A 26,642-nucleotide genomic window follows, 5' to 3' on the forward strand; every position below is an offset into this window, starting at 1 on the left:
ATACAGTCTGTAATTCAATGAAGGTTAATACATTTTTGAGATGAGCAACTTAATATGTATCAATCACAGCAAAGATCCCTAAAAAATGGAAGTTTAGGCAAAACTTAACAGACTCTGTTGGGTGCAGTGGCTCATGCCTGTAATCCCAGCACTTTGGGAGGCCGAGGTGGTCGGATCACACAGGAGATCGAGACCATCCTGGCTAACATGGTGACACCCTCTCTACTAAAAATATAAAAACTTAGCCAGGCGTGGTGGCACGCACCTGTAGCCCCAGCTACATAGGAGGCTGAGGCAGGAGAATCACTTCAACCCGGGCGACGGAGGTTTGCAGTGAGCTGAGATCACGCCACTGCACTCCAGCCTGGGCGACAGAGTGAAACTCCGTCTCAAAACAACAGAAAACAAAACAACAACAACAAAAAAAGCCACCAAACTTACAGACTACGATAAAGGTAAGATTCTGATAACTTAAAATACATGTATTTATAGTACTCAACCACTGTACAGGACTCCATAGTGAACAATTTTTTTTTAAATAAGACAGAGAGGCCAGGTGCAGTGGCTCATGCCTATAATCCCAGCACTTTGGGAGGCCGAGGTGGGCAGATGGCCTGAGGTCAGGAGTTTGAGACCAGCCTGGCCAACATGACAAAACCCGTCTCTACTAAAAATATAAAAATTAGCCAGGCATGGTGGCAGACGCCTGTAATTCCAGCTACTCAGGAGGCTGGGGGATGAGAATCACTTGAACCCAGGAGGTGGAGGCTAAAGGGAGCCGAGATTGCGTCACTGCACTCCAGCCTGGGCGACAGAATAATAATCTGTCTCAGAAAAAAAAAAAAAAAAAAAAAAAAAGAGAGAGAAAGCCCATAAAGCTTTTGTTTTATGTTTTTCTCAATATAGCTCACTGAGGGTTACATTACTAAAACCACTTGGTTTTCTTCCAAAAGAATGCTCCTTAGATCTACTTCTGGCCAGGTGTGGTGGCTATCCCAGTACTCTGGGAGGCTGAGGCGGGTGGATCATTTGAGGCCAGGAGTTCGTGATCACCCTGGCCAACATGGAGAAACCCTATCACCACTACAAATACAAAAATTAGCTGGGTGTGATGGCGCACGCCTGTAATCCCAGCTACACAGGAGGCTGAGGCACGAGAATCACTTGAACCCAGGAGGCGGAGATTGCAGTAAGCTGAGATCGTGCCACTGCACTCCAACCTGGGTGACAGAGTGAGACTCTGTCTCGAAAAAAACCCACAAAAGACCTATTTCGGCCGGGCACGGTGGCTCACGCTTGTAATCCCAGCACTTTGGGAGGCCGAGGCGGGCGGATCACGAGGTCAGGAGATCGAGGCCACGGTGAAACCCCGTCTCTACTAAAAATACAAAAAATTAGCCAGGCGTGGTGGTGGGCACCTGTAGTCCCAGCTACTTGGAGAGGCTGAGACAGGAGAATGGCGCGAACCCGGGAGGCGGAGCTTGCAGTGAGCCGAGATTGTGCCACTGCACTCCAGCCTGGGTGACAGAGCGAGACTCCGTCTGAAAAAAAAAAAAAAGACTTATTTCTTGTCTTGGCTCTGAAGCCTCCTGGACTTAAGAATGCTCTGCAAGTACTTGGGAAGATCCTATTCAGATTGTTCCTTAAGGAATGTTGCCAAATGAGATACACTCAGCCATATAAATATTAATTAATTAATACTGAATATCTTCAAGAGAATTTAGAATGAATATACATGGAGATAGGCAAAGAAAATGCTTGCATTTAGTAGGTTCTGTTAATAGGTTCTGCGCAATCAGAACCTATTTATGGCAGTCACTCTCTAATACATAGTGGCATTGTTTTATTTGTAAAATTTCACTCTCATAATGAGTTTGTGGTAGCCACTAGTCGTATTAGTACCTAAATTTTCCTATGACATTTAAGTTTACTATCCATAGTGACTAGTCTTACCTTCTCTTTCATGTTCTCAAAAGCTCCTCCCTGGGCCAGTACAGTATTGGACTGCAAATCAAAAATGAATCCTGATGAATCTGAAAGAATAAGAAGGGAAAAATATATTCAACATGATCCAAATATAATCCATCCCTAAGACAGAAGGGCCAAGACTGGCTGCTTTTGTCCCATAAAACAATTAACAGCGACTTAGTTACTATTTGGCAAATTCTGTTACATAGATAACTTATAACTGCCTTCTGAATTAAACTTATAATACAGAAATTTAATTTTAATAAAAACTGTCACAGCTTGAGGTAAACACTAAATACATGAACTATATTAGACTGTCCTGTAATCCTTGATATCGTTGTTGATTATCCCACCTTAAGGCCCTCTAAAAATGTTACAAGTAAATAGCTCCCCACGGTAAAATTTAACACTAAAGAATCTGAAAATGTGAGTGGGATGGGAGCTTCTGTAGCATTAATAACACAAAGTAATTTCCTCTTCTAGCCAGAACCATACATGTTAATGTTTGTATACTATAAACCCGTGAATACATTCATGTGTGTGTCCCTAATATAATGCTTGATGAAGCAAGGCATCCAAGCTGTAGGTTATGGAAAAACAGTTCAATATGATTGATTACAAAAAAAGATTCTGGTTTGTCTGTACTTACAAAGGAAAAGGCTATGTGCAAATTTAATCAGTTTCTTTACCCCTATGTGATCAATAAATTACTTCAGCTTTAACACTCAACAGCTTTGTTTTAACCCAGTAAGATACAATCTCAGGAAATGGTTAAAGTGCTTTTCAAATTCTGATGTGCATACTTACCACCTAGAGAATCTTATGTTAAAATGTAGGTTGTGATTCAGCAGTCTGGCCTGTGGCGGATTTTTACCCCCAGGTGATAACAATATTACTGATCTCTGCACTGTACTTGGAAGTAGCTCAAGAGTTAGAATTTCTTTTTTTTTTTTTTTTTTTTGAGACGGAGTCTTGCTCTGTCGCCCAGGCTGGAGTGCAGTGGCGCAATCTCGGCTCACTGCAAGCTCCACGTCCCGGGTTCACGCCATTCTCCTGCCTCAGCCTCTCCGAGTAGCTGGGACTACAGGGGCCCGCCACCACGCCTGGCTAATTTTTTTGTATTTTTAGTAGAGACGGGGTTTCACCGTGGTCTCGATCTCCTGACCTCGTGATCCGCCCGCCTCGGCCTCCCAAAGTGCTGGGATTACAAGCGTGAGCCACCGCGCCCGGCCTAGGAGTTAGAATTTCAACAAGGCAAGTAAAAGGAAAAATGCTGAGAAAAGGGGTACAAAAAAACCACGGTAATACTCTAGTACACTTTCCAAATTATTTTGCTGTTATTACAGATATGTTTCAATTAAAGATTCTTTCACGGCTTAATCTTGAACCTTGAATTAATTTAGATTTAACTTTTGTTAATACTGGTCATTTCTAGACTGCTACTCAAATGAAAAATCAGGTAACACTTATACAAACTCAGTATTTTTAAGCTTGAGTTTTCTAGATGACTATATAATATGGTTAACTCCCCATTATCTTTATTAATTGAAAAGAGACACAGTCTACAAAAACGAAGATCTTATAGAACCAAAGCACTATTTAGAACCTTCTCAGAATTCCTATAGAGCAGCCAAATGATATAACTCGCATGTTTTAATGTATCCTCCCCCAAAGAGGTATTAATGAGCAGTGGGATGATACAAAGGACATCAATAAGCCACTTATTAGTAAATCAAACCACCAATCTCTTTTAAGGAAAAGAGGGAACACAAAACAGCATTTTGGATTCTATTACTAGCCTCTTATCTAGCTCTGTTTTTGTTTTTTTTTTTCTTTAACAACATACTAGATGACACAAACCGCAAGGAAAACAAAGGATAGGCTGGGTGTGGTGGTTCACCCCTATAATCTGAACATTTTGGGAGGCCAAGGCAGGTGGATCGCTTGAGCCCAGAAGTTCAAGAGCAGCCTGGGCAATTTGGTGAAACCCTGCCTCTATAAAAAGGAGAAAAATTAGGCATGGTGGCACTTGCCTGTAGCCCCAGCTAATTGGGAGGCTGAGGCGGGAAGACAGCTGGAGCCTGGGAGGTTGAGGCTGCAATGAGTCGTGAATGCACCACTGCACTCCAGCCTGGGTGACACAGAGAGATCCTGTCTCAAAAAACAAACAAAAAAACAAAAGGTAGTTCTGCAAACACTCAACTATTGGCCAAAATAAATTAGTATAATTAGGGTTTATCTGGAAAACTGCTAGGATAATGATTAAAAATACATAAAGCAGCTATTTCAGTCACGATCCCAAAGAGGAAGTGAATGGCATACTCAAATTGGGCAATCTTAATAGAGTTTAATAACAGGAGTATTTTCAAAGCTGCTAGCGAAGAGTAGGGAAACCACCCAAGATAGGGCTGTAGCTGGCTTTTCAGCAATGTGCACTGCTACTTGGGACTTGAGTGTGAGGAGGGAGCAGTTACAGGAGCCAAAGACAGAAAGCCTCCTTTTATTTTTGTTTCATCTGGTATAGAGAGCGTCATCAGACAGTTGCTGTGACCTTTGGCCAAAGGACACACTCAGCCCACAGCTACCCCTCAGAGAAAGACTGGAGGAATAAATGTCCCTACCTTACTCTCCTCCCTTCCTCGGAATCTCCTGCCAATGCTGCCCAACTGCCAAACTTAAGTAAGCCAGAGGGCATGGGAGGCACTGAGATGGTCTACACAGGTCAGGAGGGCACAAATGACAATTTTGCATTTATATTCTATGACATGAGGTCACCAAAAAGAGAAAGCAATAATCTAACATCTTAATTTGTCTACTCACTAGCTGATACTGCCTTTTTAAACTTAAACCAACACCTCAAGTAGATTCAAAACCTTACTTTAATCAGTTGGAACCTAAATGTCTCTTAGTATTATACAGAAAGTAATTTTTAATTCCCATCAACAATACTTAGTGATTTTTAAACTCTTATTTTTTCATGAAAAGAAAGTTTAAGATTTACCTAATTCTATTGGTAAGAAATAAGGCAGGATTTCATCTTTTTGTTAATATTTAGCTGTGATACAAGAGCATGTATTCTATCAGAAACACATTTTTTTTTTTTTTTTTTTTTTTTGAGATGGAGTCTCGCTCTGTCACCCAGGCTGGAGTGCAGTGGTGCGATCTCGGCTCACTGCAACCTCCACGCCCCAGGTTCAAGCAATTCTCCTGCCTCAGCCTCCTGAGTAGTTGGGATTACAGGCACGCTGTAATTTTTGTACTTTCAGTAGAGACGGGGTTTCACCATCTTGCCCAGGCTGGTCTTGAACTCTTGACCTCATGATCCACCCGCCTCGGCCTCCCAAAGTGCTGGGATTACAGGCGTGAGCCACCACGTCCGGCCCAGAAACACATTTTTAAGGAAAAAGTGCTGTTAAATATTCTCTAATCCTGGGTGTTCAGATAAAAAAAAAAAATTATCAGGCAAGATTCATAAAGAATATGAGGAAGCCTAGGCCAGATGCGGTGGCTCACACCTGTAATCCCAGCACTTTGGGAGGCTGAGGCGGGCGGATCACTCGAGGTCAGGAGTTTGAGACCAGCAAACATGGTGAAACCCCGTCTCTACTAAAAATACAAAAATTAGCCAGGCATGGTGGCAGGCACCTGTAATTCCAGCTACTGGGGAGGCTGAAGCAGGAGAATTGCTTGAACCCGGGAGGCAGAGGTTGCAGTCAGCCGAGAATGAGCCACTGCACTCCGGCCTAGGTGACAGAGCAAGACTCCATCTCAAAAAAAAAAAAAAAAGAGGAAGCCTTGAGCTTGAGCTTTCTTATGTATTTCACTCTATCAGGAACCATTTCAGAAGTTTTTTTGGAATTATTTCTTTTATTTTTTGGAGACGCAGTCTCGCTCTGTTGCCCAGGCTGGGAGTACAATGCTGTGATCTTGGCTCACTACAATCTCCGCCTCCTGGGTTCAAGCCATTCTTCTGCCTCAGCATTCCCAGTAGCTGGGATTACAGGCACACGCTACCACGCCCGGCTAATTTTTGTATTTTTAGTAGAGACAGGGTTTCACCATGTTGGTCAGGCTGGTTGGAATTATTTCAAATAGCACACATTCAGGTATATTTTAGAAGAAGTATGTTATTTACAGTACAAATGACATATTTGTAAATACTACAGGTTTTGTTATTATTGTTTTTGCTGGCTTCAAAAATTAGGCAAAAGTTGTTTTTAGGCACTAAGAATGACATAGAAATAGCTGAGCCTGATTATTCCATGTATTAAATCAACCTTGAACAGGTGTCTTGACAAGCTTTAAAACACAGTCTCATTCTGCTGTTAATTTATAATTTAACCTGAAGATCATACTGTACTAAGTGTTTTAGAATTAATTTGGTTTAAAGTTCTGATTATATTTATACCCAGGGTGCATATTTATTTATTAAAAAAAAAAAACGGAAAACAACAAGTGTGGCAAGAATGTGGAAAAATTGGAATTCTGGGGCACTGCTAGTGGAAATGTAAAATGGTACAGCCCCAATAAAAACCACATGTTGGTTCCTTAAAAGATAAAACATAGAACTACCACATGATGCAGCAATTCTGCTTCTTGGTATACACACAAAAGAAATGTCACCAAGGTCTCTAAGAGATGTTTTGTACATCCATATACTGCTGTAGGCGTTGAGATACACTAGGATACAACAGTGAACAAGACACGTTTCCTGCCCTCTTAGAGTTTTACTGTCTAGTGCAAAAGACTGACAAAAAAATGAATAACCATCTCAATATAACAACAATGCATTAATTTATCAAACTGTACAATACCAAATACATATGCTAGACCTCCACAATAACACTATTATGGAGTGAAAATTATTAAAAGCTCTACCACCTTGGGTCCTATCTAAAGAGGTTTGGCAGAGCTAATATGAACACACAGTAAGGCTCTTAGAAGTACTGAAGTCAATTTGATACAATTATCCATGAACAGATTATCTCCATCATGGAAAAGCCTGTGCCCAAATTCTAGGCTGCTCACTATAGAGACAAGTGTAGAGGGGTGGAACCCAGGTGTGGAGTAAGTCTAAGGATTCTCATGGGGGTTACTGAATTTGTATCTGAATTCAACAACCAAAAACCTACAGTTTGGGATTGCTTGTATCTTTCTTTTGTTAACATAATGGCAAATTATTCCCTCTGACAAGCAAGGAGAAAAATGGAATTATAATCCCTCCCAGAATATCCTCTCTTAATCTCATATTGATGAGAAAATCAGTCATGGTACTACTCCTTGCCCAAAGTCACACAGTAAATCCTACTGTAGAATCAAAAAGGGAGTCCAGGTTTTATGCTTTACATTAGTGCTGTGTAACTCATCAAATATACTAGTTCTCAAGTTGCCATTATTTTAACAGTACCTTGATATACAGCCTTTCTTCTAAGGATCTCAGATTCTTGCTATAATCTACTGATATTCCTTACACATACATCAAGTAAGTTTGAGTAATAACATTATTCACATCACACTGGCTGAGGCAGGGAGGCACCACCAGGCCAGCAGGGATACACACTCAGTGGAGCCTGAAAGTGCATGGCAGGGGGAGCAGGAGCCCTACCCCTTCTGAGTCGGGGCAGGAACTCCCTGGGTGCCACTGCCAAAACTGGCTGTAGACTCAGGCCTCCCGCTCCATGAAGCAGGCAGGAGCCCCCCATCTCCCAGCTGTAGCTGCCCAAACCATAGCTGCACACTCAGGCATCCCTGTACTCTAGAGGCCACAGGAAGGCCTCCCTGCCGTCACAGGCTAGGAAGTGCCTGCTCCTGCTGTCTGGCTTCTCCCTGTTGTCGGCGCCTGCTCCAGTCTCAGCAAAGTTGGCTGAGCCAGGGTGCTATGAATGGCAGCAGGAGGCAGGCAGGTTCCTGGACAGAAGGGGGTTGGTCCCTGGTTAGGCCCCACTGTTAGGCCAGGGAGGGCCTTCTGAAGGCTGGGGGCCAGGCTGCTAGTCCAGCACACTAGGGTAGTGACTTGTGGTGCCTTTTCCAGGCCCGCCCATGGCCACCCACGGACCAACTGGCACGTACTTTCTCCCCTCTGAGGTCGACAAAAGCCCTGGGCTCAGCCAGAGCTGGGCAGGGGATGGAGAGAGGATGGGGACAACCTGCTGCAGAGAGGAGCCACCTTCTCCGCTGAGAGCTGCAGAGACAATGGGACGACCTGCTGGCAAACCATCCTCTACAGGGCCTCCTCTCTGCTGAGAGCTGAACACTCTGTAGGAGACGACCTGCCTACAGAGAGGAGGTACCCACTGCGGGTCTCCGCTGAGCTGTTGTAACACTCAATAAAGCTCCTCTTCATCTTGTTCACCTTCTACTTCTTTGTATACGTCATTCTTCCTGGATGCGGGACAAGAACTCAGGCAAAGGCATCACTGGCCACAGAGGTTTCTGGCCAGAAAAGTGACACTCCAAAGATCCGTAACAATTTCACCACAGCCAAAGAAAGACCAGGAGAGGTAAGATCCAGTTAAATACTGGTAAAGCCCAGAAGTCTAGATAACCTGACAAGTATGATTATTACTTGACATATTTTCCCTAATGGTATCAACTTTCTCTTAAAAAGTAAAAAGTAAACTCAAGAGCAGAGCCTACGTAAGTGCCAATTCTTACAGAAATGGTATCTCATGAACAATTAAACAACCTGAAGTTCTCCTTCAGACTGAACACAGCTAATACTGGACCATAAAAGAAAGTGACTAATTGCTTGGAATTGCTTTGTCTCATGCCAACTTTGAGAATAATCCACATGTAAGTCACCAATAAAATTACAAGTGGAGTTCAGTTTCTTCATGTGCACTAATGGCAAATGTGGGGACTGGGGTTATACTGTACAAATATAAGTGCAAAGAAAAGGAAGTTATTGTCACAAGAATTAGTAGTTAAGGCCTATTCAGAACTTCACAATTAAAGATTCTGGCTGGTTGCAGTGGCTCACACCTGTAATCCCAGCACTTTGGGAGGCCAAGATAGGAGTATCGCCTGAGGCCAGGAGCTTGAGACCTGCCTGGGCAACACAGCTAGACCCCATTTCTATAAAAAATTTAAAAAGTAGCTGGGCATGCTGGCATGCAAGCATCTTTAGTCCTAACTACTTGGGAGGCTGAGGCAAGAGGATTGCTTGAGCCCAGGAGTCTGAGGTTGCAGGGAGCTATGAGCATGCCACTGCACTCCAGCCTGGGCAACAGAGCAAGACCCTGTCTCAAAAATTTAAAAAAAAAAAAAAAAAAGACAAAACCACAAAAACCAAAAACTAAAGATGCCACTAACTTTAATTTCCTGGGTGGTAAATCTTCTGCCAACTTACCACTTATTGGAGGAAATATGATTGTTTTGGTAGGAAATAAAATACTTATGAAAAAGAGAATGTGTAAATAACAGGAAATCAAGTTCGGAAGGGAGCCAAATCAGAGCATATCAGGGAAATTTAGAAAAATATGTTCAAATGCCATTTTGTAGGACTTCTAGTCTGCTTTAATTAACATTACTATAGTGTGCTATTGTAGCCTTTTGAAATGCTAACACTTTTATACATATTTAATTCTTCAAAACTTATTTAAGAATAACGCCATCTTTGTTGCCAGTGGTCAAACTACACATATCCTCTCAGTAGGTTGTAAGCATACCAACTGACGGTTCACCAATCAGTCTTCTATCAGATGACTACTGCAACTCGCAGGTTCAGAAAAAATCCACACTTGTCCAATTACCAGTCAATCTGCTTCAATTCAAGAAAACAGCCTTTCATCTTCCTGTTATTTCAGCTTTCATTTGCCTATAGTCTCAATAGCTGATGAAATTTTTTCCTTACTTTGCTCCTTTGAGTGCCATTTCAACTATATTCTGAAGGATGCTGTGCCTCTTCTTATGAGACAAAGCACTTAAATCAAGAAGTTTCCAAACTTCTAGAATGAGTTCTGAATTTTCCAGGTACAGCTTGATGGAAACATCAGGGTTTTTTATGGGAAGGAGGTAGACAAACAATTAAATCCTACCTTACTTTCCCTCATAGATTTCCTGAGTTTTCAGTAGGTGCAATAGAATAAGCTTTTAATTGTTAAATTCCAGTAATTTTTTTTTTTTTTTGAGAGGAGTTTCACTCTTGTTGCCCAGGCCGGAGTGTAATGGCAATCTTGGCTCACTGCAACCTCCGCCTCCCAGGTTCAAACGATTCTCCTGCCTCACCCTCCCAAGTAGCTGAGATTATAGGCATGTGCCACCATGGCTGGCTAATTTTGTATTTTTAGTAGAAACAAGGTTTCTCCATGTTGGTCAGGCTGGTTTCGAACTCCTGACCTCAGGCGATCTGCCCGCCTCGGCCTCCCAAAGTGCTGGGATTACAGGCGTGAGCCACAGCGCCCAGCCAAGTTCCAAGAACTATTGAGGGTCTCATTGTTTAAAAGGTTTGTTCTGGTAATAATCCTGTCAATTCCTCCAAGTCAGTCCACCTTTCACAAACCTTAGTGCAACAGGAAAAGTTCCCTTGTCCCCCTCACAGGGCATGCAGTGGGGGTGTGGATCGCTTCTTCAGTGCCCTGCTGCTCAAACCTCTAGGGGAGCATACGGACGGCAGTGTCTAGGGGTGAATGTTTACAGCTGAAGCTGACCTACCATCCATAGGCAGCTTGTGTTGTGTCAATTAGACTCCTGTCTTATCACAAGGACAGAGGGATTTCTGTATCCTGGCGTTTCTTGCCTTGTACCAGAAGAATCAGATTACACATGAGCTTGGAGAATGAGTGCAAGGTTTTATTGAGTGGAAGTAGCTCTCAGCAGATGGGCGAGCCAGAAGGGAGACGGTTTTTCCCTGGAGTCGGGCCACTAGGCGGCCCAGGCTCTCCTCCTACTGCCCCAGCCAAACTCCATGTCATTCTGCCGGTTGGTGACCTGCTGGCGTGCTGGTGACTGTGGGTGCATTCCTCTCTACCTCCGGCCGCCTGTGTGTTCCTCCCCTGACGTGCTCCTCTCCATGTCCAGCTACCTGTGTGTCTTCCTGCTAGGGTCTCTGGGTTTTTATAGGCACAGGATGGGGGCGTGACAGGCCAGGGTGGTCTTGGGAAATGCAACATTTGGCCAGGAAAACAAAAATGCCTATCCTCACCTAGGTCTTAGGCCCGGGATGGAGCCCTAGCCAGAGACCACGCCCTTCCGCCCTTCCATGTCATTTAAAGGGACCACGGCCCTTCCCTTCCCAGCACTTCCCTTCCCGACTTCCCTATCATTAGTACTATACTCTAGAGAACAGCCAGGAGGCAATGATATTGACTTTAATGACCCCTCTTCTGTCTCCAGGACATCTCTCATTAGTCTGGAATTTGTTTTCCTACATACGAAATGAAATGCAGTTTTAAAAAAATTCCTTCCTATTCCTCTCTGTCTTTCAGATTCTTAAGAAGTCTACCAGGCTGGGCACGGTGGCTCACGCCTGTAATCCCAGCACTTTGGGGGGCCAAGGCGGGTGGATTGCCTGAGGTCAGGAGTTTGAGACTAGTCTAGCCAACATGATGAAACCCTGTCTCTACTAAAAATATTTTAAAAACTAGCCTGGTGTGGTGACGTGCACCTGTAATCCCAGCTACTCAGGAGGCTGAGGCAGGGGAATTGCTTGAACCAGGGAGGCGGAGCTTGCAGTGAGCCGAGACCACGCCACTGTGGGCTACAGAGCAAGACTCCATCTCAAAACAACAACAACAACAAGAATTCGACCAGTAAAGAAATTCAATTCTGTAAGCCAAAAAATTAAACTATCTTTAATACTTCGTTATAATTCATACGACTTAAGCACATATCCCTAAATGTTATGGTTTAGTTTTACCTTTATCTATAAAGGAATAACCCTGTATGCATTTTATTTTTGGTGTGCATTTGGATTTTTGCTTAACATCATATTGTAAGACTCATCTTATGTTCTTGCAAGTAAAGGCAGTTTATTCGTTTTCATATGGTTTGGCTCTGCGTCCCCACCCAAATCTCATCTTGTAGCTCCCATAATTCCCATGTGTGGTGGGAGAGACCCGGTGGGAGATGACTGAATCATGAGGGCGGGTCTTTCCCCTGCTGCTCTTGTGATAGTGAATGGGTCTCTCATGAGATCTGATGGTTTAAAAAACGGGAGTTTCTCTGCCTGCTGCAAATAGAGATACACATAAGATGTGACTTGCTCCTCCTTGCCTTCCGCCAAGATTGTGAGGCCTCCCCAGTCACGTGGAACTGTAAATCCAATAAACCTCTTTCTTTTGTAAATTGCCCAGTTTCGGATATGTCTTTATCAGCAGCAGAAAAATGGACTAATCTGATCACTGAATAATATTTCATTGTATGATTATGCCATTATTTATTTATCTATTCTGCCAGTGATGGAAAACCAGGTATTAAACTTCCAGTTAACTAAGATCAGTACAGAATAGCTAGTAAGAATCTGGACAGTGAGGAATGGGAAATGATTTCTTATTTTAAATCTGTGTTTCATTTCATACATAATAGCACTAATTCCAGTTTAGATCTGAGAGAAGTTGTTTGTTGTTATAAAAGACTTTGCTTTGGATGTTCCTTTTAGAACTGTAAAAGAGTGAATGCTTTCCCTCTCCACCCATCTACCTTGCTTCAAAGTACAGAAATGAATAGGTCAATCCTAATTGCATGCTTCTGTCTCCAACTAAACCATGACCTTTCTCATAACACTACAGCACTGCAAAATCTGTCACTCTTCACTCATTAACCTTCATGTCAATGAGAATTAAACCTGTCAGATTCTTTTTTCTTAAACCGACTTAGAAGTCAATAATCAACTTCAATTATAAATATTCCTGTCTCCAACTAATTGTTAAAATTATCACAAGGCAGCTTTAAGTGTTAAACTTGTAAAGATAAGAGACACTCTATGTAAGTAACACACTTGTTTAATTAAGCCTGTTCTGGCCAAATGAAATGTCCTCTTAAAAAAAGTTATGGTGATATATAACACAGGTACGGTGCAAACACATAAAGGATTATGGTCTGATAATTTATCACAAAGCAAAATACCCAAGTACTACTACCCAGGTGAATAAATAAAACACTGCTAGTACTTAGAAGTCTTCCTCATGCCCCCTCTCAATCATCTCCCACTCACCAAAGGTAATCGCTCTCTGGACTTCCACTTCCTTTCTTTATCAGCAGCAGGAAAACGGACTAATACAATCACTGAATTCATACCACTTAGGCATACATCCCTAAATATTATGGTTTATCTATAAAAGGAATAACCCTGTATGCATTTTATTTTTGGTGTGCATTTGGATTTTTGCTCAACATCATGTTGTAAGACTCATGTTAGCTTCTTACAAGTAAAGGCAGTTTATTCGTTTTCATTGCTGAATAATATTTCACAGTATGATTATGCCATTACTTACTTATCCTGCTAGTGATGGGCAACTGGGTTGCTTCCAGTTTTGGGACAATACAAACAATGCTGTTTTCAATATTCTTGTACAAGTGTTACAGTGTACCTAGGAATGCACTTCTGTTGAATATACACAAAAATAGAACTAAATATGACATGTGTAGCTTCAACTTCAGTACATACTGTCAGTTTTTCAAAGACACTGTACCAATTTAGATTCTCACTAGCAGTGTTTGAGATTTTTTTGTGTGTGTATGTGTGTGTGAGACAGTCTTGCTCTGTTGCTCAGGCTGGAGTACAGTGGTGTGATCTCAGCTCATTGCAACCTCCACCTCTTGGGCTCAAGTGATTCTACTGTCTCAGCCTCCCGAGTAGCTGGGATTACAGGCATATGTTACCATGCCCAGCTAATTTCTGCATTTTTAGTAGAGATGGGTTTTTTGCCATGTTGGCTAGACTGGTTTCAAACTCCTGAACTCAGGTGATTTGCCTGTCTTGGCCTCCCAAATTGCTGGGATTATAGGCATGAGCCACCATGCCTAGCCAAGTTTCTATTGTTCCCCATACACTCCATACACTTTTTGCTTGCATTATTCTGTTTTTTTTTTTTTTTTTTTTTTTTTTTTGAGACAGGGTCTCACTCTGTTGCCCAGGCTGCGTGCAGTGACATAATCATGGCTCACTGCAGCCTCGACTACCCGGGCTCAAGCAATCCTCCAGCCTAAGCCTCCTGAGTAGCTGAGATTACAGTGGGACTACAGGCATGCGCCACCACGTCTGGCTGATTTTTTACTTTTTGTAGAGATGGGGTTTAGCCATGTTGCCCAGGCTGGTCTCGAACTCCAGAGCTCAAGGGATCCAACCACCTCAGCCTCCCAAAGTGCTGGGATTAAAGCCATGAGACACCACGCCTGGCCCTGTTATTCTTTTCAATTTTAGTGATTCTGGTATGAGATCGGTATTATAGTTATTTCATTAGGGTTTCAATTTGCATTTCACTTACTTCTAAAGAGACTGAATAATATAATAATATTATATATATATATAAGCCATTTGGATATTCTCTTTTCTGACATGCCTATTCTTGCCCAGTTTCTGGGAGGGGGAGTTTTCTTTTTCTTACTGATTTGTTGTATTTCTCTATCCGTTAAATATAATCCAAGTTTCTTCTCCCACTCTGTAACTTGCCTTTTCATTCTCTTAATTGTGCCTTTTGATGAACAGGTGTTCTTAATTCTATATGTAATAATGTACTGACATCAATTCTTTTCAATTTTGGTTAGTACATTTTATGGTTTATTTTAAAAGTCTTTCCTTAAGATAGTGGGAGAAAGTTGCTTCAAAATAAACCCGTCGGAGGTGGGTGGAAACACAGACAAAAAAAAAAATAGCCATATGTAGCTAATTATTGAACCTGAGTTACAGGTATATAGGAGTTCCTCATACTCTTCTATTTTTTATAATTTTAAACTTTTCAATAATAAATTTTTGCTTTGGGGGGCAGTTTTGAGACAAAGAGTCTTGCTGTGTCGCCCAGGCTGGAGTGCATTGGTGCGCAACCTTGGCTCACTATAGACTCAACCTCCTGGGCTTATGTGATCCTCCCACCTCAGCCTCCCAAGAAGCAGGGACTAAAGACATGCCCTACCATGCCCTGGGTAATTTTTAAAATTTTTTTGTAGAGACGGGGTCTCACTGTGTTGCCCAGGCTGGTTTCAAACTCCTGGGCTCAAATGACCCTCCCAAAGTACTGGGAATCCAGGTGTGAGCCACTGCACCCAGCTTAATCTCACTTAAATATGTGTTACCTAGAGTAGTCAAATTCACAAAGACAGTAGGTAGAATGGTGGTTGCCAACAACTGGGAGGGAATGGTAAGTTACTGTTTAATGGGTATAGAGTTTCAGTTTTACAATATGAAAAGAGTTCTGGACACGAATGACAGTAATGGTTGTACAACAATGGGAATGTACTAATGCCACTGAGCTATACACTTAAAAACGGTTAGAATACAAATTTTGGCCAGGCACAGTGGCTCGCACCTGTAATCCAAGCACTTTCGGAGGCCAAGCCAGGAAGATCACTTGAAACCTAAAATTTGATACCTGCTTAGGCAACACAGTGAGATCCTGTCTCTACAAAAGTTTTTTTAAAAAGTAGCGGCCGGGCATGGTGGCTCACGCTTGTAATCCCAGCACTTTGGGAGGCTGAGGCGGGCGGATCACGAGGTCAGGAGATCGAGACCACGGTGAAACCCCGTCTCTACTAAAAATACAAAAAATTAGCCGGGCGTGGTGGCGGGCGCCTGTAGTCCCAGCTACTCGGAGAGGCTGAGCCAGGAGAATGGCGTGAACCCGGGAGGCAGAGCTTGCAGTGAGCCGAGATTGCGCCACTGCACTCCAGCCTGGGCAATAGAGCGAGACTCCATCTCAAAAAAAAAAAAAAAAAAAAAAAAAAGTAGCGAGGTGCTTTCCTGTGGTCTCAGCTACTCAAGAGGCTAAGGCAGGATGATCGCTTGAGCTCAAATGTTTGAGGCTGCAGTGAGCTGACTGTGCCACTGCACTTCAGCCTGGTTGATGGAGCAAGGCTCTGTCTCAAAAGATAATAATAAAAAATAAATAAAAAGGGAACAATGGGTCTAACAGGTGAGAACTACTGAGTTACAGGAATTATAAATGGTCTCAAGTTGAAAAAGGCTAAACAGACCACCATAACAGCAGCTGGCATTAATGAGTGCTTCATTCTGCTAGACACTGTGAAGGAGCTCTACATGAATTATCTCACTTAATCCTCTTGATATCCCTACACACAAGTCTTCTGCAATCTTGCCGTTTTACAGGAAAGGAAGAGGAGACCTAGAGCAGTAAAGAGATTTCCTAGCTTGCTAGGACAGCCTAACTAGCTAGTGACAGAGATGGAATTTAAAAATTGAGTTTGGTTCTAACAGTCAGTGTTTTATGCCACTACTCATGTTCACATTCTTTCTTATTTACCTTCAAAGTTTTTAAAAAAGAGGATGTCACACAATTGTTCTTTATTCCCTTGAAGCTACAAAAGAAGTATGAGCTTAAGTTAAGGCAGAAACAAATATGCTGAATATGTTTAAAGTTTTGATGGGTAAGCAACAAAACACTGGAACAAGGCTAACAGGCTAAGGATGGTATTTCATAAGTCTCTTCTGATTGCTCCTCAAGAAGATCATACACAACTAACTGTACTATGTGGCTGGGACACACTCAAAAAAAGGTAACTGAAGGAGATGATCTTATGGCAGGCATGATTATCACTAGGAAGAATTTAAGAAGTCTTTTTTTTTTTTTTTTTTTTTGAGACGGAGTCTCGCTCTGTCACCCAGGCTGGAGTGCAGTGGCACAATCTCAGCTCACTGCAAGCTCCGCCTCCCGGGTTCACGCCATTCTCCTGCCTCAGCCTCTCCGAGTAGCTGGGACTACAGGCGCCCGCCACCACACCCGGCTAATTTTTTTTTTTTTTTGTATTTTTAGTAGAGACGAGGTTTCACCGTGGTCTCGATCTCCTGACCTCGTGATCCGCCCGCCTCGGCCTCCCAAAGTGCCGGGATTACAAGCGTGAGCCACCCACCGCGCCCGGCCTAAGAAGTCTTGCTAACAGATAAGAACCGGAAGGTACGTGAGAAGCAAATGCAGTTGATTTACCAGCTGGTGAGCTGCTCCTAAGTTACATTTTTCTTTCTCTGATCTCTATTATTAATTTGTGCCAAAACCACAAATATAATTTACAATTTAGTTTGGAATTTAACTTTTAGAGAAAATAATAGACTTAAAATGGTATATAAATAATGTAAATACTTCAGGTGGAAGTGAACAAAAGGCTCAAAACATTTCTAGCACTATCAATAAACCAGTCTATTTCACATAGAAAAAAATTACTCCTAAAAATGAGAAACGGGGTCAGGAGTGGTGGCTCATGCCTGTAATTCCAGCACTTTGGGAGGCCGAGGCAGGAGGATCTCCTGAGGTCAGGAGTTCAAGACCAGCCTGGCCAACATGATGAAACCCCGTCTCTACTAAAAATACAAAAATTAGCTGGGCGTGGTGGTGGACGCCTGTAATCCCAGATACTTGGGAGGCTGAGACAGGAGAATTGCTTGAACCTGGGAGGTGGAGGTTGCAGTGAGCCAAGACTGTGCCATTACACCACTCCAGCCTGGGCAACAAAAGCAAAACTCAATCTCAAAAAAAAAAGAAGAAACAACTTGAGTAGCCAGAATAAAATCTTGTCTTCGAGTTGTCAAAAAAGTACAGTTCAACCTTTTTGAATGAGATGAATAAAAAATCAAACATTTTTCAGGGAGAGAGTGTTGAGTTGCATGTTTTTTCCTTCTTTCTTTTTTTTTTTTTTTGGGACAGAATCTCACTCTGTTGCCCAAGCTGGAGTGCAGTGGCGTGACCTTGGCTCACTATAACCTCTGCCTCCTGGGTTCAAGCAATTCTCCTGCCTCAGTCTCCCAAGCAGCTGGGATTACAGGCATGCAGCACCACGCTCAGCTAATTTGTATTTTTAGTAGAGATGGGGTTTCACCATGTTGGCCAGGCTGGTCTTGAACTCCTGACCTCAAGTGATCCACCCGCCTCAGCCTCCTAAAGTACTGGAATTACAGATGTGAGCCACTGTGCCTGGCCCATATTTCTCAGCTATGAAAAGTTTTATTTTACTTTGTCTTTTCTTTTTTTTTTTTTTTTGTTTTGTTTTAGAGACAGGGTCTTGCTCTATCACCCAGCCCGTAGTGCAGTGGCAGGATCACGGCTCACCGTGGCCTCAACCTCCCAGGCCTGAGTGATTCTCCTGCCTCAACCTCCCAAATATCTGGGACTACAGGCACACAACCACCATGGCTGGTTAATTTTTTTTTTTTTTTTTTTTTTTTTTTTTTGAGACAGAGTCTCACTCTGTTGCCCAGGATGGAACGCAGTGGCGCAATCTCGGCTCGCTGCAACCTCCGCCTCCTGGGTTCAAATGATTCTCCTGCCTCAGCCTGTCAAGGAGCTGGGATTATAGGCGCCTGCCACCACGCCCAGCTAATTTTTGTAATTTTTGGTAGAAACAGGGTTTCACCATGTTGGCCAGGCCGGTCTCGAAGTGATCTGCCTGCCTCGGCCTTCCAAAGTGCTGGGATGACAGGTGTGAACCACTGTGCCTGGCCGTTAATTTATTTTATTTTTTTGTAGAGATGGGGTCTCACTGTGTTACTCAGGCTAGTCTCAAACTCCTGATCTCAAGTGATACATACTCCTGCCTCAGCCTCCCAGAGGTGCTGAGATTACAGGTGTAAGCCACTTTACCCAGCCTTATTTTACTTTGTAAAGATTTTTATTAAGTACTTCTTTATGTAAATCAAATGGTTATAGAACTTATAAAAGAAGAAAGAAGTGGACTCATGGTTACTTTCAAACACATCTATTAAAAATAATTATACCACATTACTATAGTTCTCAAAAGTTCTATAGCTCAGCAAAATTACGTAGCAAGAAAAGAAATTCTAGGCCCAGTGTGATGGTACACACCTGTAATCCCAGCACGTTGGGAGGTCGTGGCAGGTGGATCACGTGAGCCAAGGAGTTCGAGGCCAGCCTGGGTAACATGGTGAAACCCCATCTCTACAAAAATCAGCCAGGCATGATGACACGTGTCTGTAGTCCCAGCTACTTGAGGGGGTGAGGTGGGAGAATGGCCTGAGCCCCAGAGGCAGAGGTTGCAGTGTGCACAGATCACACCACTGCACTCCAGCCTTGGTGACGGAGGGAAACTCTGTCTCAAAAAAACAAAAACAAAAACAAAAACAAAAACAAAAGGCAGGCACAGTGGTTCACGCCTGTAATCCCAGCACTTTGGGAGGTTGAGGCAGGCAGATGGCCTGAGGTCAGGAGTTTGAAACCAGCCTGGCCAACATGGTGAAACCCTGTCTCTACTAAAAATACAAAAATTAGCCAGGCATGGTGGTGGGCACCTGTAATCCCAGCTACTCAGGAGGCTGAGGCAGGAGAATTGCTTGAACCTGGGAGGTGGAGGTTGCAGTGAGCCAAGATCATGCCACTGCACTCCAGACTGGGCAACAGAGCAAGACTCCATTTCAAAAAAAAAAAAACAAGAAAGAAAAGAAAAAAGAACAGGAAAGAAAGAGAAAAGAAAAGAATGAAAGAAAAAGAAGAAAGAGAAAAAAAGAGAAGAAAAGAGAAGAGAAGGAAAAGGAGAAGATAGGAGAGAAAAGAAAACAAAAAAGAAAAGAGAAAAGAAAGGAAAAGAAGAAAAGAAGGCCAGGCGAGGTGGCTCATGCCTGTAATCCCAGCACTTTGAGAGGCCGAGGTGGGCAGATCACGAGGTCAGGCGATCGAGACCATCCTGACTAACACAGTGAAACTCCATCTCTACTAAAAATACAAAAAATTAGCCAGGCATGGTGGCACGTGCCTGTAGTCCCAGCTACTTGGGAGGCTGAGGCAGGGGACCCAGCTACTTGGGAGGCTGAGGCAGGAGAACGGCATAAACCTGGGAGGCGGAGCTAGCAGTGAGCCGAGATCGCGCCACTGCACTGCACTCTAGCCTGGGCGACAGAGCGAGACTCTGTCTCAAAAAAAAACAGAAAAAAAGAGTCTAGTGTACCATCCCCAGAGAGAGAGAGATGCAAAAAGATGTTTTAAATGTTCAGGATGATTCTGATATATAGTCAGATACAGGAGAAAAATATCATCTGACAAAATCAGGACTCCCAAAATATAAAAAAAGTTATAATGGCTTGATCTCATCCTTCCCTAATCTCTAGAGGCTGTCTTCAGAGGAAATTAGGAACAATGTAAAGTGCATTAGCAATCTGTTGGAATCACAAACAAGACCACTTCCAACCTTGGATTACTCCCCAAGTCTGCTTTCTTCTAACCAGTGCTAGACTCAGAGATCAGTCAGGAAAATATAAAAAGTTATACATATCTGGGACAGGCGCGGTGGCTCATGCCTATAATCCCAGCACTTTGGGAGGCTGAGGCAGGCGGATCACGAGGTCAGGAGATCGAGACCATCCTGGCTAACACGGTGAAACCCCATCTCTACTAAAAATACAAAAAATTAGCTGGGCGTGGTGGCGGGCGCCTGTAGTCCCAGCTACTCGGGAGGCTGAGGCAGGAGAATGGCGTGAATCCGGGAGGCGGAGCTTGCAGTGAGCGGAGATGGCGCCACTGCACTCCAGCCTGGGCAACGGTGCGAGACAAAAAAAAAAAAAAAAAAGGTTATGCATATCTATCCTCCTATAAATTCATGTCATAAATATGACAGGTTCTCAAGTATTTGCCGTGGGTTCTCTTCAAAGGTTCTTGTATTTATGTCATGATTTTTGACGTCTGGTTGCTTGACAAATAGTATGCATAATCCAAGGATACGGCCCACAGGAGATTTTTGGCAAAATATTTTTTACCTAATTAACTAGTAAGCCATATGAACAAACAGGCCACTTACAGTCTAAAGACCTGTCCACTATTGCCATTATTTAGCTCAGTGTTATTCAAACTATCTAGGGTAAAGAACTAGCTGTTATTTTGTGGTTTTAATTTCTAATGCTTTGAAGACCAATGCTTTTATAATCTACAATAAAATGAAGCTTGAGGATTATGGTGGTGTAAAGAGGTAGGCAAGTCTTCTCCTTAAAACACAAGCATAAAACGAGGCTGGGCACAGTGGCTCACGCCTATAATCCCAACACTTAGGGAGGCCAAGGCGGATGGATTACTTGAGCCTAGGAGTTCGGGACCAAAATCAGTTCGGGACCAAAATGGGCAATATGGCAACACCCCAGTCTCTACAAAAAATTTTTAAAAAATTAGTTGGGGACGGCGGCTCACACCTGTGGTCCCTGCTGCTAGGGAGGCTGAGGTAGGAGGATCATCTGAGCCCGGGAGGCAGAGGTCGCAGTGAGCCATGATTGCGCCACCACTGCACTCCAGCCTGGGTGACAGAGACCCTACCTATCTCACAAAAAAAAAAAAAAAAAAAAGTAAAGCAACCATTTTAGGGCTCTGGAAATCAACCAAAGGCAGACACCAAATTATTGGGAAACTGCTAAAGCCTTAAGTAAGAACAGTGAAGTCCGTGTCTTTCTTTGCCTAGAGTAGGGCTGCTCCCATTCCCCATCTCCAGCTTCCTCGAGAACAGTTAACTTTACCAGGGCTGGGCTAGCCATGACAACAGTTAACTTTACCAGGGCTGGGCTAGCCATGACAATCAGCAGCTTTACTAACAATAGGGCTAACTCGATTTGAAAAGGACTTGAAACCCCACAGCTCTGTCAGCTAAAGCAATAACTCAGCAGGAAATAAACAGAAAACTTGCAGCCTGAAGTTGGGGTCTTGGTTGGGTGAAGGATAAACAAGTAGGAAATTTAAAAGGGAAATCATGCAAATGAACGGGCCACAGAAAAGCTAGATAAGCTCTCTACCACCGCTTGCTAAACAGAAAACTAGGTAAATGCATACAGGAGACCCAAGAGAAGCTGTAGGAAAGTAAAAGTCAAAGCAGACTTGGGAATGGTCTGAACTTGAATGTACTCCTCAGCCTACATAGATCAATCAGCACAGAATGAAAGCCTTACGGGCTTGAGTGTCAGAGCAAAACCTCTGTCCAAATAACTGGCTGATCACTAAGCACTACAGACACAGAGGCAACCCCTAAAAAGCCAGGCTAAAAAGCAAAAACTAGATTTTTTTTTTTTTAAAAGCACAGATGTATTACTGGCTGTACACATGGAGGAAGAAGATTCTTAAGTCCAGAAAATTATTTTTTTCAAATACTCTCAGAAAATAAAATGAGAATCCAGAGTTAGCACAATATATTACCTAAATGAAAGAAAAAAGTAAGAGAGGGAGTGTGGGAGGGAATGAAGGAAGAAGGAAAGAGTGACTCATACATATTAAAAAACCGAAATACCAATAAACAGAAATTGATTTTTTTTTTTTTTTTTTTTGAGACGAAGTCTCACTCTGTCACCCACGCTAGAGTGCAGTGGCATGATCTCGGCTCATTGCAACCTCCGCCTCCTGGGCTCAAGTGCTTCTCCTTCCTCAGCCTCCTGAGTAGCTGGGATGACAGGTGTGCACCACCATGACCGGTTAATTTTTGTATTTTTAGTAGAGATGGAGTTTCACCATGTTGTTCAGGCTGGTCTCGAACTCCTGACCTCATGATCTGCCTGCCTCGGTCTCCCAAAGTGCTGGGATTATAGACATAAGCCACCGTGCCCGGCCTTAGAAAATTGATTCTTGAGAGGGTCCAGTTGGTGGACTTACTAAGACTTCAAAACAACTAATATAAATATGTTCAAAGAAGTACAGAAAACTATTTCAATGAATTAAATTATTTCATATAATTAAAGGAAAATATAATTGCAATCACTCAACAAACTGGGAACCTCAGTAAGGAAACTGTAAGAAAAAAAAAAAGAAGGAAAATTCCTTTTTTTTTTTTTTTTTTTTGAGACAGAGTGTTGCCTAGGTTGGAGTGCAGTGATGCGAATCTTGGCTCACTGCAACCCCTGCCTCCCAGGTTCAAGCCATTCTCTTGCCTCAGCCTCCCAAGTAGCTGGGACTACAGGCTTGTGTCATCACGACCGGCTAATTTTTGTATTTTTAGTAGAAACAGGGTTTCACCATGTTGGCTAGGCTGGTCTCAAACTCCTGATCTCAAGTGATCCGCCCACCTCGGCCTCCCAAAGTGCTGGGATTACAGGCATGAGCCACTGTGCCCGGCAAGAAATGAAGGGAAATTCTAATTGAAAATACAATACCAGAAGAAAAATTCACTAGACAGACTTAACAGCAGATCTGAAACAGCAGAAGGAACAGTAAACTTGAAAAGAGATCAACAGAAATTAAACAATCTAAAGAGTAGGGAAAAAAACACTGGGGAAAAAGGAACAGAGCCTCAGTCACCTGATAGGGAAACATCAAACTTACTTATATATGTGTAATAGAATCCCAAGAAGGAGAGGAAAGAGAAATATTTTTTTGGAGAAATAATGGCCAACATTTGATGAAATTCCCAAAAGATCCACAATAAGATGTATCATAGTCAAACTGCTAAAAACAAAGGAAAATATTAACAGCAACAGGAGAAAAATGACTCATTACAATGGGGGAACAATATGACGTATTCTATGGAATGGCATATTCTATGTACTGAAACAAAAAATTATTGATGAAATTTTTTTTTTTTTTTTTTTTAATGGAGTTTCGCTCTGTCGCCCAGGCTGGAGTGCAGTGGTGCGATCTTGGCTAACTGCAACCTTTGCCTCCCAGGTTCAAGCAATCCTCCCACCTTCAGCAGGTTCTGCCATGCCTGGCTGAAGATTTTTATATGTAGCAAAACTACCCTTTGGAAATACAGCTGGGTATGGTGGCTTACGCCTGTAATCCTAGCACTTTGGAAGGCCGAGGTGGGTGGATCACTTGAGGCCAGGAGTTTGAGACCAGTCTGGCCAACATGGTGAAACCCCGTCTCTACTAAAAATACAAAAAAAAAAAAAAAAAAAATATCAATCAGGCATGGTGGTGTGGGCCTGTAGTCCCAGCTATCAGGAGGTTGAGGCAGGGGAAATCTCCTGAACCTGGGAGGCAGAGGCTGCAGTCAGCAGAGATGGCGCTGCTGCACTCCAGCCTGGGTGATGGTGAGACTCCATTAAAAAAAAACAATAATAAAAAAAAAAGAATAAATTATTTAACAATAAACTTAAATGCAAGAGTTGTACATTTAAATCTGTAAACCATTGCTGAGAGAAATCAAGATCTAAATAAATACACAGATATAGTAGTAAGTTCATGGACTGAAAGCCTCCATATTGCTAAGGTGATAATTCTTCACGAACTGGCCTACTGATTCAGTGCACTCTCTATCAGATTCCAAGCAGATATTCTTGTAAGAACTGACAATCTGATTCTAAATTGTATACGTAAATGTAAAGAAACCAAAATAGCCCAAAAAATTCTGGGGGAAAAAATCATTGGAGGATGTATCTTCCTTACTTATTATAAAACTATATTCACTATAAAGCCATACTAATCAATACAGTGTACTAGCATAAAGACAGACATATATATCAATGTAACGGAACAGAGTCCAGAAATAAATCTTCACATAGTCTACTGATTTTCAACAAAGGTGTCACAGCAATTCAATGGAGGACAGGATAGCCTCGTCAACAAAACGTGCTGTAACAACTGGATATCCATACGCAAAAAAGTAAACTTAGACTCTTATACCTCATATAAAAACTAACTCAGCTGGGCATGGTGGCTCACGCCTGTAATCCCAGCACTTTGGGAGGCTGAGGTAGGTGGATCACGAGGTCAGGAGTTTAAGATCAGCCTGGCCACGATGGTGAAACCCTGTCTCTACTAAAAATACAAAAATTAGCTGGGCGTGGTGGTGGGCACCTGTTATCCTGTCTACTCGGGAGGCTGAAGCAGAGAACTGCTTGAACTTGGGAGGCGGAGGTTATAGTGAGCTGAGACTGCACCACTGCACTCCAGCCTGGGTGACAGAGAGACTCCATTTCAAAAAAACCCCAAAACCCAAAAAAACTAACTCAAACAGGATCATAGACTTTAAAATATATGAGATAAAACTATAAAACTTCTGGGAAAAAGTCTTTCTGACTTTGAGTTAGGCAGAGAATTCTCAGACATGATACCAAAACCCAATCCATGACAGAAAAAAAAAAAAAAGACAAATTGGGCTTCATCAAAATTTAAAACTTCTACTCTTTAAAAGACACCATTAAGAATTTTTTTTTTTGAGACGGAGTCTCACACTGTCACCCAGGCTGGAGTGGAACAGCGTGATCTTGGCTCACTGCAACCTCCGCCTCCCGGGTTCAAGTGATTCTCCTGCCGCAGCCTCCCAAGTAGCTGGGATTACAGGCACCCGCCACCACACCCAGCTAATTTTTGTATTTTTTAGTAGAGATGGGGTTTCACCATGTTGGCCAGGCTAGTCTTGAACTCCTGACCTCAGGTGATCCACCTGCCTCAGCCTCCCAAAGTGCTGGGATTACAGCTGTGAGCCACCGCGCCCGGCCCATTAAGAAAATTAAAAGATAAGCCATGGAATGGGAGAATATACTTACAAATCATGTACCTGATAAAGAACTTGTATTCAGAATATACAAAGAACTCTTAGAATTCAATAATAAGACTCCAAAATTTTTAAATGGATCAAGAATTTGAACAGACATTTCACCAAAAAAAATATAAATGGCTAATAATCACATGAAAAGATGATCAACATCATTAGTCATTAGGGAAGTACAAATCAAAACCACAATGAGATACCATTACACATCTATTAAGATAGCTATAATAAAAAAAAAAGACTGACCATACCAAGTGTTGGTGAGGATATGGAAAATATGAAATCCTGATACATTGCTGGTGGGATTGTAAAACTGTGTATCACCACCTTGGAAAACAGTCTGGAAGTTTCTTACAAAGTTAAAGAAGCCCACTCCTAAGTACCTCCACAAGAGAAATGCAAACATATGTCCACATAAAGACTTGTAAGCCAATGTACATAATTGACAATCATTCATAATAGCACAAACTACAATCCAAAATGAATAGCAACTGGTAAATGGATAAATGTGTTATAATACTACTACTCAGTAGTAAAAAGGAGCAAACTACTGACACATTCAACAATATGGAGGAACCTTAAAAACATTACACTAAGTGAAAAGAAGCCAGACATAATAACTATATTGTACTAATATGTGTATATAAAATTTCTAGAAAACGCAAAAATAAAGTGATCTTCTGATCAATATTTGCCTGTGGCTGGGGTAGGGAGCAGGAATTGATCACAAACAAGAGAATATTGGGGGATAAGGAAAACAGGGTTTTGTTTTTGTTTTTTTAAGAGACATGGTCCCGCTCTGTCACCCAAGCTAGAGTGTAGTATCATAGCTCACTGTAGCCTCAAATTCCTGGGCTCAAGTAATCCTCCCACCTCAGCCTCCCAAACAGCTGGGAATGTAACAGGCATGTGCCAGTATAATTGGATAACTTTTTTATTTTTTGTAGAAACAGTCTTTGTTTTTTTTTTGAGATGGAGTTTTGCTTTTGTTGCCCAGGCTGGAGTGCAACGGGGCGATCTTGGCTCATCGCAACCTCTACCTCCCAGGTTCAAGTGATTCTCCTGCCTCAGCCTCCTGAGTAGCTGGGATTACAGGCTTGCATCAC

General features: G+C 42.5%; 1 protein-coding gene across 7 annotated transcripts in view; it reads right to left on the reverse strand.

Annotated features, from left to right (window-relative positions):
• Positions 1-26,642, reverse strand: part of SPATS2 (spermatogenesis associated serine rich 2) — a 166,065-nt gene that overhangs the window by 42,480 nt on the left and 96,943 nt on the right. For all 7 annotated transcript variants that reach the window (XM_063610569.1, XM_055295002.2, XM_063610565.1 and 4 more), the window contains one exon: positions 1,954-2,033. In XM_063610569.1, coding sequence (XP_063466639.1) covers positions 1,954-2,033 — 80 coding nt within the window. The remainder of the gene's footprint in view (positions 1-1,953; positions 2,034-26,642) is intronic.

Source organism: Symphalangus syndactylus, chromosome 10, assembly GCF_028878055.3.
Source record: "Symphalangus syndactylus isolate Jambi chromosome 10, NHGRI_mSymSyn1-v2.1_pri, whole genome shotgun sequence".
NCBI classification, from domain to species: Eukaryota; Metazoa; Chordata; class Mammalia; order Primates; family Hylobatidae; genus Symphalangus; species Symphalangus syndactylus.